The sequence below is a fragment of the Nuphar pumila genome, chromosome 2, assembly GCF_984573655.1.
Source record: "Nuphar pumila chromosome 2, dmNupPumi1.hap1.1, whole genome shotgun sequence".
Lineage (NCBI taxonomy): Eukaryota > Viridiplantae > Streptophyta > Magnoliopsida > Nymphaeales > Nymphaeaceae > Nuphar > Nuphar pumila.
In genome coordinates this window covers 145,356,569-145,368,408 of record NC_143250.1, presented here as the reverse complement: position 1 = coordinate 145,368,408, position 11,840 = coordinate 145,356,569, and the positions used below count along the sequence as shown (strand labels likewise).

Below are 11,840 nucleotides of genomic sequence, written 5' to 3'. Positions count from 1 at the left end.
CTCTAATCCTGGTAAAGTAAATATTAGAACCTTTAGTTATGGAATTCGTATATCTGTCTTTTTTTATAATGAGGAACCCTTGCTGAAGCGAGGGAAAACCCCAGGTGGGGCCCATGACCACCTACCTGGCTTATGTTGCTCACCTCTGCAAGCTACAGACACACCCATGCATCATCGGGGTTTGATCCAGCATCTTCAACTCAATACTTCACAACCACCCTGCTTGCCATTCGGGTGACCCCCGCTGTGATATATGGTATATCTTTGTCATGTGGGTGGAGCAGATGGGCGGATGGAAAGTTTTTCGCTTTTAGGGTATCTTCTACATAATTTGTGCTTGACAAGAATGCTGAGATGTTGGACATTAGGCATAGAAATGGGTATGGATTTCTTGTAGGGATGCAAACGGATCAGATTCGGATCAGCTAAATACATGGGAAAATCGGATCTGGATCAGGTCGGAACAGCCACAAAATCACAAAACTCGATACTGGATGCGACCCATTTGCATCGATAAATCATGGGATGGAATGAGTCGTAATATCTATATGAATGGTTTATGGGACCTAGTCTAGCTCGTTTGATTTTTAACACAAACACGAGTGTTTCTTTGAGCTGTGAAACACACTGCTATTACTTTGCAACGTTCATTTGGTACTCATGGTGCGCAACACAAACAGTAGACAGGTGGTGAAACTCCTATTGCTTTGCAACGCGATAAGCTGTAATATATGTGTTGGTCCTGTGTGTAGATTTTTTCCCTTTAATTATGTGCTTGTATATTCAATCCCAATCACTCATCTCACTCGACATCCGTGAGTGTAGCCCATGCCCATCTCGATCAAGCAAGATGGGTGGTGGGGATTGAATATAATCAATCACTCTACCGAGTCTCTCTGACATTGCCCTATGAGCCATGAGATCATGGCCTGAGCATATTCCTTCAAATGTCTCTTCATGTGTCCCTCGACAGCTTCTCACTTCTCTCAACATGGTCCAGTTGTTTGGTTGGCAATGCATTTCCTAGCTCTAGTCCTTTTCGTGGAATGATGGTTTGAGAAACTAGGCTTTAACCCCATTAACCATAGCCCTTGGAGAATAATCACGTTCCCACCCCTTGCGCAATTTCCAAGTGCTTTGAAATCAGAACTTTCAATTCAAACGCTCAATCTGCTTCAACAGTTTTCCCGTAGCAACCAATGTAGAAAACAGCGGATTTATATATTCATAACAAGAACAGAAGGTACAAAAGCCCCAAAGGGGTTTGGTGCAGCGGGATGGGGCATAGGCCACTAAATGGGCGGTTCCATTCCCATGGATCAAGGCGACTCCCTGAGAGCAACGGGTGCACCATGGTTTTAAGCCACCGGAGAAGCGGCCATAGGTCGGCAGGCACTGACAAGCACAACCAGGTCTCTTACTCTGTGGGTGGTTTCTCCACTCAGAGAAAAAAAGAGGGTACAGAAGGTACATACCTGGCTAGAGGGTGCCCAGTGGTTAGCATGAATTGCACCTCTTGGAGATTCAAAAAAAAAGTTAATCTAACATTAAATAGATTCAGCCTTACTAAAATAACTAAATACTGTTAAAAGAATGACAAGAATGACATTTTTTTTATAATGCATGGTTACTTTTTGAGGTCATAAAGTTATTTTTTTTGGAAAAGGTGTTTGACTTTTCATTTTCCTCAAGTTCAAAGACTTATAATAACAAAAAAAGTAACTATTTAAGGGTATTTTAATCATTTTAATAAGGTTGAATTCATCAAATGCTAAATACAACTATTTATTGTTAGATCAACCTTTTAAAGAATCAGTTGGTTCTGTCAATACACAGAAAAAAAAGAAAGGGTTCCTATACCTTGTAATAAGTAGCATGTTCAACAGATTAAGTACATAAGCAAGCAATATAATCAGTACTAATAATACACCTCCAAAATAATAATAACGACAGCCAGACCAGATACAACATATACATTTACGTAGACAAACAAACATTCAAAATTATAGATATGTTCTTAGTAAAGATCCAATTTGCTGGTAAAGCATCTTTTCCATATCCAATTACTAACCACTTGTTCAGCAACTGAGATCTAGTGACGTGCAAAACTTCACCATGAAAAAATGCTTCTTTGATTTGCACTTGTATGAACAAAGTATCTTATCTCAATCCGATTACCGGCCAAGGAGATGCACCAGCAGACAGCAGCGTTGATCTGATGACAGGAACATGCCTTACCACAGAAAATGCTTCATTAAATCGCGCTGCTTGCACCATAAACCGAGAAACCTTCTGCTGCAAATCAAATAACCCAATCACCATTTAAGTAATCGGTTGTACCTCAAGTAAAATTGCTAGATGAATTGTTGCATGTAATGCCTAACCAATCTGTATCAATCAATCCTACTAGAAGATTAAGCAAGCACTTGAAGCTTATGACTGCACAACCAGGAGTCATTGAGAAAAGGATTTTCCTAACCACATAATCATGCTCTGATTTCGGTTATTGAATAGGAAAATGTTAGTATATGATTACTGCGTGGATAGAAACAAAACAACACTGGTCATATAGTCAAGGTAACCACAACCTTGGCTGAACAAAGTCATACATCAGCTACGTCAATCAGCAAGACTTATAAAATGAAAAAATGCAATATGAATATGATAAAAAAACAAGATCATAAAAAACCAAATTAAGTAATGAACACAATTCATCACACCCAACATGTGTGTCCATGTCATGTGAAGGTCAACACTAATATGCAAACCCGAGTGGAGTAGCTTCCAACCTTTAATTCATGTTATTCAGTTGACAAGAATAGTCTAATCATGACCTCATTACCGTTCTGATCACTCATCTTAGACAGCCAAAGCCATTCAAAAAAATTTATTACTACAAAAAACTTTTTTTTATCTTACATAAAGTTCTGTGGGCAAAACTTGTCTAGATTAACAGATATCATCCAGAAACCTACTTCCTTTTTAATGAGGACGGATTTTCCAGATTCTGAACTTGGTGTAAATAATATGTAACTTTATCAATCATCCATCAGTCATATTACATTGACAGGTGATTGAAATGTTCAGACAAAATATACTAAAGTTGAATCAGCATAAACTGTAGTTATGTAATATCATGTGAGTTCCAAACCAAACAACAATGATGGCAGCATGGATTACTGAGCTCAATGTTGTCAGAATCAGTTTCTGAACCGAATCATTTTTCAAAAAGATTCAGAAAAACAGCCGAAATTGGATCAACTCTAATCGCTTTGACTTGGTCTATTTAAAAAATTATTTCTAGATTAAAAAAAAATGTGAAAGTTCAAGAAAATTTATCTAAAAAAGAAGATACAGAAACGAAGTAAAAGATGACTTATGACTCATGAACTTAAATCAAATTCCAAATATGCATTCAATGCTTAAACAAAATAATAACAAATATCATAATCATAACCCCGAAAAAACCCAATTCTGGTTGTATCAGGCCGATACAGCCAATTCAATTGAAAATCAGGCAATGCTAAGAGGTGAGGTACTGATTTGATCCATTTGGACTAACCACTATTTTTATGTCTATTTTTGTACATAGAAGTTGGTGTTGGAATATCTAACTTTCAGTGTCATGATATTTTATTTGAAAGTTCTATTACAATACCAAAATCAGATACAATCTCATAAGTGATGAGATTTTGGCTGATGATGCTAAATTATCATGAAGTTCTGTCCCGACACCAAAACAATTGTGCCAAAATAATTGAATCGTGAAAAGAAAAAGTAAACAGACATTTATCATTATTTTACTCTTCATTACTGCCCTGTTTGGATCTATATTTATTTATTGCTTACATATATAAATTTAAGCATGTTTTATAAAAAAGAGTCTTGCCTTTACTTTTAATTAAGTGAAGGATTGGATCATCACTATTTAAACTATAATAGATAAGAAAAAAATATTAGTAAGGGTGATGATGGTGATGGTGGTGATGACAAAGTGGTGGTGATGGCAATGTTGGTGGTGGTTGCAGTGGTGGTAATAATGGTGGAGTGATGGTAGTAGTGGTGACAGGGATGATGGAAGTGCCATGGAAGAAAATAGGAAAATTTTCATTTATGGGCCAAACTTTTCCTGAAAACTGTCAAACAAGGGCCAACATTTATTATTGTCCTTTAACTTAGGTTAAATCATAAGTCAAATTACAACAGTGCCCTTCATCATTAAAAGTTCACACTATTTACTTTTTCTTTTTTTTATGAGGATAAGTATTTTTCAGTTTTAAAGGGATAATACAAGAAAGAAAAAAGGACTCATGTTTTCCAATATGATGGGTGTTGGCATGAGGTCCTTATTTGACAATTTCTAGGAAAAGTTTGTCAAATAATTTGGAATTTCAAAAACCTGTCGCCCATATTTGGAATTAGGTGCAAAAGGAGCAGACGGACTCGGCTAAAAGGTCAACGCACCCGCGTCGACACGCCCCGACACGGGTGCAGACATGGACACGGACACGGGGCAGACATGGTCAACTAAGTGTCGGACTCTGTCAATGCACCGGGGCCGAGTCCGTCCATATTTTGGACTCGGTCAACTTTGACCGAGTCTATTTTTGTTCATTCATTAAAATTAATTTGGACTTCGGTCCGGATCCGGATCTGGAACCGGACCCGACCCGGATCCAAGACGGTATCGGGGTCAGGGCCTGACCCTTAAGAGGTTACGCAGGTGGAGGGGCAGACGACAAACCCCTCTCCGCTGATCGCTCCCTCTCCCCCACCCGTCCCTCGCTCCTCGTCCCCTTCAGGCTCGTCGGCAACCCAGACCCCGGCGACCGTAGTCGCCGGCGATGCCAGCCACCGGCGACCCCAGCCACTGGTCCTCTTAGGTATATCCCTCATCCGTCTTCCATTCTTCTTCCTCTTCCTCCGACAGCTCGTTCGTTCGTTCAATAGAATTACTTTTTTATTTTTGCTTTAAAATTTACAATCTTATTATTATTATTATTATTATTATTATTATTATATATATATATATAGTTGTGTCCCCGTGTCCAAAAATTTTGAAATTGCTCCGCACCCGTGTCGCACCCGTACCCGTACGCGCACCCATGTGACATATGTTGGCCCCTAAATAAAAATTTTCCAAGAAAATAAGTACTTTTAAAAAAAAATAAGTAGGCCTCCCCCTACTGGGTGAAATTTATAAAAAACTATTAAAAAAAAGTAAAGAAAATATCCAAACACCAAAATTTTCTCTTTATAATAAGCATAAATGGCTAGGAGCAATTTATAAAGTGATCCGAACAGGGGGTGCATTTTTTGTAGCCATTTCATAGAAGATTGTGGGCACCATGCTTTACAAAATAAGAGTCCAGACTAGATCAACAGGCCTAAATCCAATTGAATACTAATTTGAACTGTGCAAATTAGGAAGACAATGACATGACCATCCACTCACTGTGTTCCTACACAGGAAAATGAATTAAGAAGAGATGGCATAGAAAATAAAAAGAAATTAGAAATCTAAGCATCACCTGGAGATAGCGATCAGATTGTCTTAGAATCCAAAGCACCTCCATTAAATGAATAATATCATACCAGGGTAACAAGTTCTTATGACAGTTCCAAACAAACAATGCATAGTGATACATATAAGTACTAACTGTATGAAGCAGTCAGCTACAATAAAGCAAGTAAACAATCTTACTTATGGTAGCACCTGAGTAAATAGCATCGCAAGAGTTGTTACATGTGTTTGTTTGAGTAATATTCTATATCAGTGTTGTAATCATACCATATCGTATGATATACATCGTTACTTTTTGAAAATATGATACACACTCATATCGTGATACAAGCGTGTATTGTACTCGTATAGGGTGTATCGTAGGATACACCCATGTATCGTATTGTATTGTAAGATAAATGTGTGGAGCACTTAAAAAAGACCCGAAACTTACTTTTTAAGTTGAGTTTTAAAAGCCTCTTGAGAGTCGATTTCTCCATTTGTCTAGAGGCTGTTAGAAGAGAACCCACACACCCTAGAAGACGTGAGATCGATTTGGGGGGCGATTCATGCTCAAGAGAAAGAGCTTTTGCGATTTTTCTCAAGTAAGAGTGCAGTTCCACCATTTTTTCACTCAAGGAGGTGGAATCTCTATTCTTTGCTTCTTATTGAGTTTTTGGAGGAAAGATGACATCAAAAAATCCGACATGACAATGGGGCATCAAGTAATGAGTGAAAACCGATTAAAAATCAAGTACAACTATTGCCAAAATTCTTTTTCGGGTGATATCTCTCGATTTAAACATCATTTAACCGGGACACATCATAATGTGCAAGCATGCACGTCAAGAAAATTGTCGGATGTGTATTACGAATATGAGCTCCTTCTAATCTTACAACCCTTAGCATATGATCAGAAGTAGGAACTTCTGCAATGAAGGAGAAATGTGTGGTTGTTGCAAGTAGTAATGTTGTTGCGAGTACAAAAAGAAGATGAGAAGGAGAAAGAAAAAGAGGAGGAGGAGGGAGTTCTTCGAGAGGAGGCAAAGCTAGAGGCTCTATTATGAACTTTTTTTCTCCTAAGATTGCTCTTAGGGCGCAATCCAACATTCGTATTGCTATGACTCTTTAATGTTTAGTCAAGCACACAAATGTCATGGTTGGGAAATGGTTCTATGATGCCTGCATTCCTTTCAATGCGGCAAATACATTTCATTTTTAGGTCATGACAAATACCATAACCAGTATCATATATGGATATAAAATGCCTTCATATCATGCTTTGAAAGAAATAAGTGAAGGCATATTGTGATGAGACAGTCATAGAGAGAAACTCGATGTAGCATCATGGTAGATGGGTGAACAGACAAAAAATCAAGGACCTTGATAAATTTTTTTATCTATTGCCCCAAAAAGGCTGTTTTTAAAGTTAATTGATATGTCTTATATACCTAAGGCATCAGACATATTGCTCAAAGTTTTTCATCAGATTGTGCAAGAGGTTAAACCTCAAAATATTGTGCAATTTATTACTGATAATACAACAAATTATAGGGCATCAGGTAAAGAATTGACAAAAAATTTTAGGTCATTCTTTTGGACCCTGTGTACTGCCTATTTCATAAACCTCACGCTTGAGGACATCGGCAACATGGATGAGATAAAGCAGACAGTTGAATGCTGCCAAAAAATTACTAAATTTATTTGCAATCATGCATGGGTTTTTAGCCTAATGAGAAAGTACACTGGTGGTGCTGAGTTGATTCATAGTGCAATTACTAGATTTGCTACGAATTTTTTGTCAGATCAAAATCTAATAAAGAATAGAGCTGCACTAAAAAAAATATTTTCATCACATGCGTGAAATGCATATCCCCATGCACAAAAAAGAAAGCCTAGAGAAATTATAGATATTGTATTCAAAAGTGAATTTTGGGATTCAAGTGTGAAGTTGTTGAGAATAACTATATCTTTGGTGAATGTACTTCAATTGGTTGACACTGAAGACATATCAACTATGGGTTATCTCTATGAGGCTATGGATAAAGCAAAAGAAGTCATTGGAGATAATTTGAAAGGAAAGAAAAAATTGTAGATACCTATATGAAACATTAATTATAGGTGGACTGAACAACTTCATCATCTCATCATACTGCAACATATTATTTAAATTTTGCATTTAGATACTCTCCTACGTTTAAAATGGACAGGAAAGTCAATAAGGGACTTTTGAATTGCATCAAAAGGTTGAACCTTGATTATAACATTCAAAATCAAATTCATATGGAAATAGAAACTTATGATAATGCATTGTATAATAAGTGGAGACATGCAGCAGTGCGAAACCGCTCCACGATACATCTAGGTAAATTATTTTGTCAATTTCAATTTTAATTTCATATTGTTATTTAGTTATAATGTTTTGTATGAATGTATTTGTTATTGTCTTACTGATTTTCCATTTTCTTGTTTTTTTTATACAAGTGGTGAGTAAGGTTTGGAAGTAATGTTCCAAATTTGAGAGTTTTTTTCATTCGCATGCTTAGCCAAATATGTAGTGCAAGTGGATGCAAGAGATACTTAAGTGTTTTTGAGCAAATTCATATAAAAAGAAGAAACAGATTGGAGCAAAAAAGGCTCAATGACCTCATCTACGTTCGCTACAACTTACGACTAAGGCAGAAGAATATAAAATTATAAAATTTATTTATTATTTTCATGTATTTATTTAAAGTTTTTTTTATATCATTCAAAAGCCAACTAATTTTATTTTTTTCATGTCATCTTTTTATGCAAATCAAAAAATTATCATCAAGGAGGCACAAAAAGCAATTTGATCCCATCAGTTTGGAACATTTTGATGAATTGGATGCATCAGTTGAAGAAGCAGCAGAAACTCTTTTGAATGAAGAGGACGTAGATTAACGTGGAAGAAGTACAAGAAGTACATGATGAAGACCCCACGTATCTTAGAGACGATTTGGATGTCGAAGAAGGAAGAGAAAAAGAAGAAGATAATGATGATGAAGATGATTATGATTATTGAGGTTTTATATAATGTTTTAAAAAAACTTGATTATTTAGCACTTAAATTGTTCATAAACTTGGTTATTTTGTTTTTGTAATATGAAAGTACGAGTCTTATGGCTTGTTCTTAATTGCAAGATATTTAATATTTTGCATTGTTCTTGTGAGATATGCATGCAATATTATCTATGATTCTATATTAGTTGATGTTTGATGATGTCTTGTGCAGCTCATAGAGACATAAATGCTTCAAATGTGATTTTATGATTGTATTTTGTGCAATCCATCATTGTTTATGATATTTTTAGATTTTTTTATTTTTCCTGTTTTTTTAGATTTTTTTTTAAAAGTTATTAAAAATTTACTATATTTTACTATAGTGTTACTTTGGGCCTCGCTGATACGGGTAACGATTCGATACTCACAACATTGTTCTATATGACAAACTTTGAAAAAATGAGAGCTATTAAAAATTTGTTCAGAGTGAATTTCATGACGAAGATAGAATGTTAAGCAAGAAGGATAACAATGAACTATTTGCATGTTGTTGCATCTATAAAAACACAAAAAAAAATCAGATTTCATTCAAATAAACAAACAGTACCCAGGCCTTCTTGGAGTTAGAAGACATGAAGATCTTTTTTCTAATTTAACATGGGAAGAAACAACAAAAAGAATATGATGATGCCCATGTCACTCCAATCCTACCTCCTTGTGGTTCAGATTTGTCATTCACCCCATCAAACACTTTAAAAGAATAAACAATTTATAACACCATCCAACTATTCAAATAAAATTTTTCAAACCATACAAGAAGCTAAAATAAAAGTATTTTCAAACCATGCAAGAAGATAAAATAGAAGTCCAATTCATTTTTCATCCAATAACATGATGGATAGAACACATCAATCACATTACTAAAACAAGAATACTCAATCAAATCATAACACGCCTACCTTAGAACTCACTACTACAAACGCATCAGAAAACCTTGCTAATCACACAATCAAACCTTTAGATAAGAATCAACAAACAACTCATAACACGATCCCACGATTCAAGTGAAATTCCAAATCATATAAGATAAACCTCAATTCTTTCTCTATCAAATTAAAGAGATGAGCAGAGCACATCAATCACATCAAATGAAACAAGAACACTCGTCAAAGATTAACGCTTCCCTGGGAAAACCAGTCATACTCGAAAGAAAAACTTGAGTCGAAATTCATCAATACAAAGGAAGAAAAATTATTACCTTGTCTTCAACGCAGATCTTGATAGGTGGACTCCGGTTCTTACGCTTAGCCGTGTACCATCTTCTTCCAAGCATAAGAACTCCCATCGCCACAACACCGATAGAGAGGGACCAGAACGGGTTCGTCCTCAAAACAAAAACCTTCATGAATTGGAAGGGGACCTTCCACCAAGCCCTCTGCTTGCTCGCTCCTTCAACAACAGAAAGCCCTCCTTCTTCGACATCTCCACAATCCAACCCACCACCAACCTCCATCCCCTCCACGTTACAACCGCCACCCACCTCGTCTTCCATCTTTTCCACCTCGGAAAAACGATTTTCCGTCACATAATCGCCGGAATCCGACGATTTCTCCGGCTTCTCGTCCTCCGAATTCCCCATCTCGACCACCCTCTCCCTGAGGCAAGACTCCAAACAGGGATCAACCCATTTGAGATCTTCGGATTCTGGGGCGACCCCCGAAGAATCTCCGCCGTCGGCCTCCTGGATCCCCATGAAATTGACGGTGGGATCGGCGGAGAAGTACTGGGGTTTGATCATACCGTGAGCTTCGTCGTCGAAGAGCCCCGAGCTTTCGTGATCTTGGGCTTGTTGGGGAGGTCGAGGAGAACCGAATTCCTGATCTGGGAGGATCTCCCAATCGGTGAAGTTATCTCCGGAGAGATCTTCCATGGCGGTTTCACAAAGAAACAGAGGAAGAAAAAAAAAGGTTAAAGTAAAAACAGAGATAACAGAAGGCAGGATGATGTGCCGACGCTAGCAGAATTCCTGGTTCTGCCCCTAGATATGACCCACATTGGACAAATCTTGCAAAACGGAAATATTGGTAAACTTGTTTTGGAGCTAGGTCTGATCCGTTTCAATCACTTGTAAGTTATAAAATAGAAGGGCAGACGGACATGAGTTCATTGGTAGATGTGTTCTTTTAACTGTAATTATGCATCTTTAACAAATAAGGGCAAACTCAAGGTCTTTCTTTATCCATTGTCAGAAAAAAAAAGGTAAGTCTATGTCAGAAAATTTCAGAAAGGGTAGTAACTGACATAAAATTTCACTGTATCAGGAAATTCCTTAATAAATAAGTTTTTTGTTTGCTGACAAGTGATAATTGAATATCTTGGATGTTGGAACAGTTTAGGGAAGGTTAAACTTTTAAAGGATAATTTGCTAAAAAATGGTTTTTGGTTTCTGACAGGGTAATGATTCATTATATCTTCAGATATTAATTTATGAGAATGTTTGAGACAGGTGGGGGTGGGCAACAGGCCCTGCCGGGCTGTGTGATGGGCAAGCAGACCTGGCCCGCCATGGGCCGAGTTTGGGTCGTGATTTTAGTCTGAGTTTGTTAAGTATCGGGCCAAAACCTGGCCGTTATCTAAGTGAGGCCTGGCCTATGCTCACCCCTAGACAGGTGTTTAATTACTGGGAAAAAATCATTTAGTAAGTAACCTTTTGCCCTTAATTTCATAGACAGCTTCAGTTTTCTGAATTTTCTGAGATAGCCACAGATTTTATAACTGCCAAACAGATGTTAACTTCCAACATCTTGGAAAACGTGATTATTTGAGTTTTTTATACTGCCCTTTGAAGTTGAAAAATACCTATTTATCTTCTCAGTATTTTAGTCATTTGTAGGTATTATTATAATTTGACTCAATTTAAGTGAGATTTAATATGAGCTCAGGATCAATGGTAAGAGTAGGTCTCTGTTTTAATGGTTTCAAAAATTATTATAAAAAAAAAATCAGAAACATGAGGGATCTTTTGAAATTAAGCTTAAAAACTTAGACCTCAAATGGAATTTGTGGTTTGCTAGTAGAAGAACCACCTTCTCTTGGTTGGGTAAGAATCTTTCTTTTCCTTGCCCCAAGTTTTAGGGCACCTTTGCGTGCCACAAAAAGCTGAGGCTTTCAATAGAAACACACAACTTTTGATGCATTTTCGTGGAACTCACCTCGCCAATACAAACATGGGGCTCTCTTTACTGGCAAAAAATGGAGCCCCAAAATCAATGATAGACTGCGAAAGGAGGCTCCCTGAGGATTAAGAGGCACA

At 37.0% G+C, this 11,840-nt stretch overlaps 1 protein-coding gene across 2 annotated transcripts; it reads right to left on the bottom strand.

Annotated features, from left to right (window-relative positions):
- Window positions 1–1,835: 1,835 nt before the first annotated feature.
- Window positions 1,836–10,575, bottom strand: LOC149847481 (uncharacterized). Of its 2 annotated transcripts, none has more exons than XM_089997041.1 (2): window positions 9,786–10,575; window positions 1,836–2,295 (listed from the first exon to the last, which is right to left on the bottom strand). In XM_089997041.1, exons 1-2 carry the CDS (start codon window positions 10,455–10,457, stop codon window positions 2,161–2,163), a joined length of 807 nt encoding a protein of 268 aa, XP_089853167.1. In that variant the 5' UTR covers window positions 10,458–10,575; the 3' UTR covers window positions 1,836–2,160. The 2 variants fall into 2 exon arrangements, with proteins under 2 accessions (XP_089853167.1, XP_089853168.1); XM_089997042.1 differs by having other exon boundaries at window positions 1,836–2,292.
- Between the last annotated feature and the right edge of the window lie 1,265 nt (window positions 10,576–11,840).

What these genes read in the sequence shown, in the direction of transcription:
- LOC149847481 (XM_089997041.1), bottom strand. Translation starts at nt 10,457, where the DNA reads ATGGAAGATCTCTCCGGAGATAACTTCACCGATTGGGAGATCCTCCCA. An exon ending in AGATCTGCGTTGAAGACAAG is followed by an intron (nt 2,296 to 9,785) that starts GTAATAATTTTT and finishes TTTGATTTGCAG; the next exon opens with CAGAAGGTTTCTCGGTTTAT.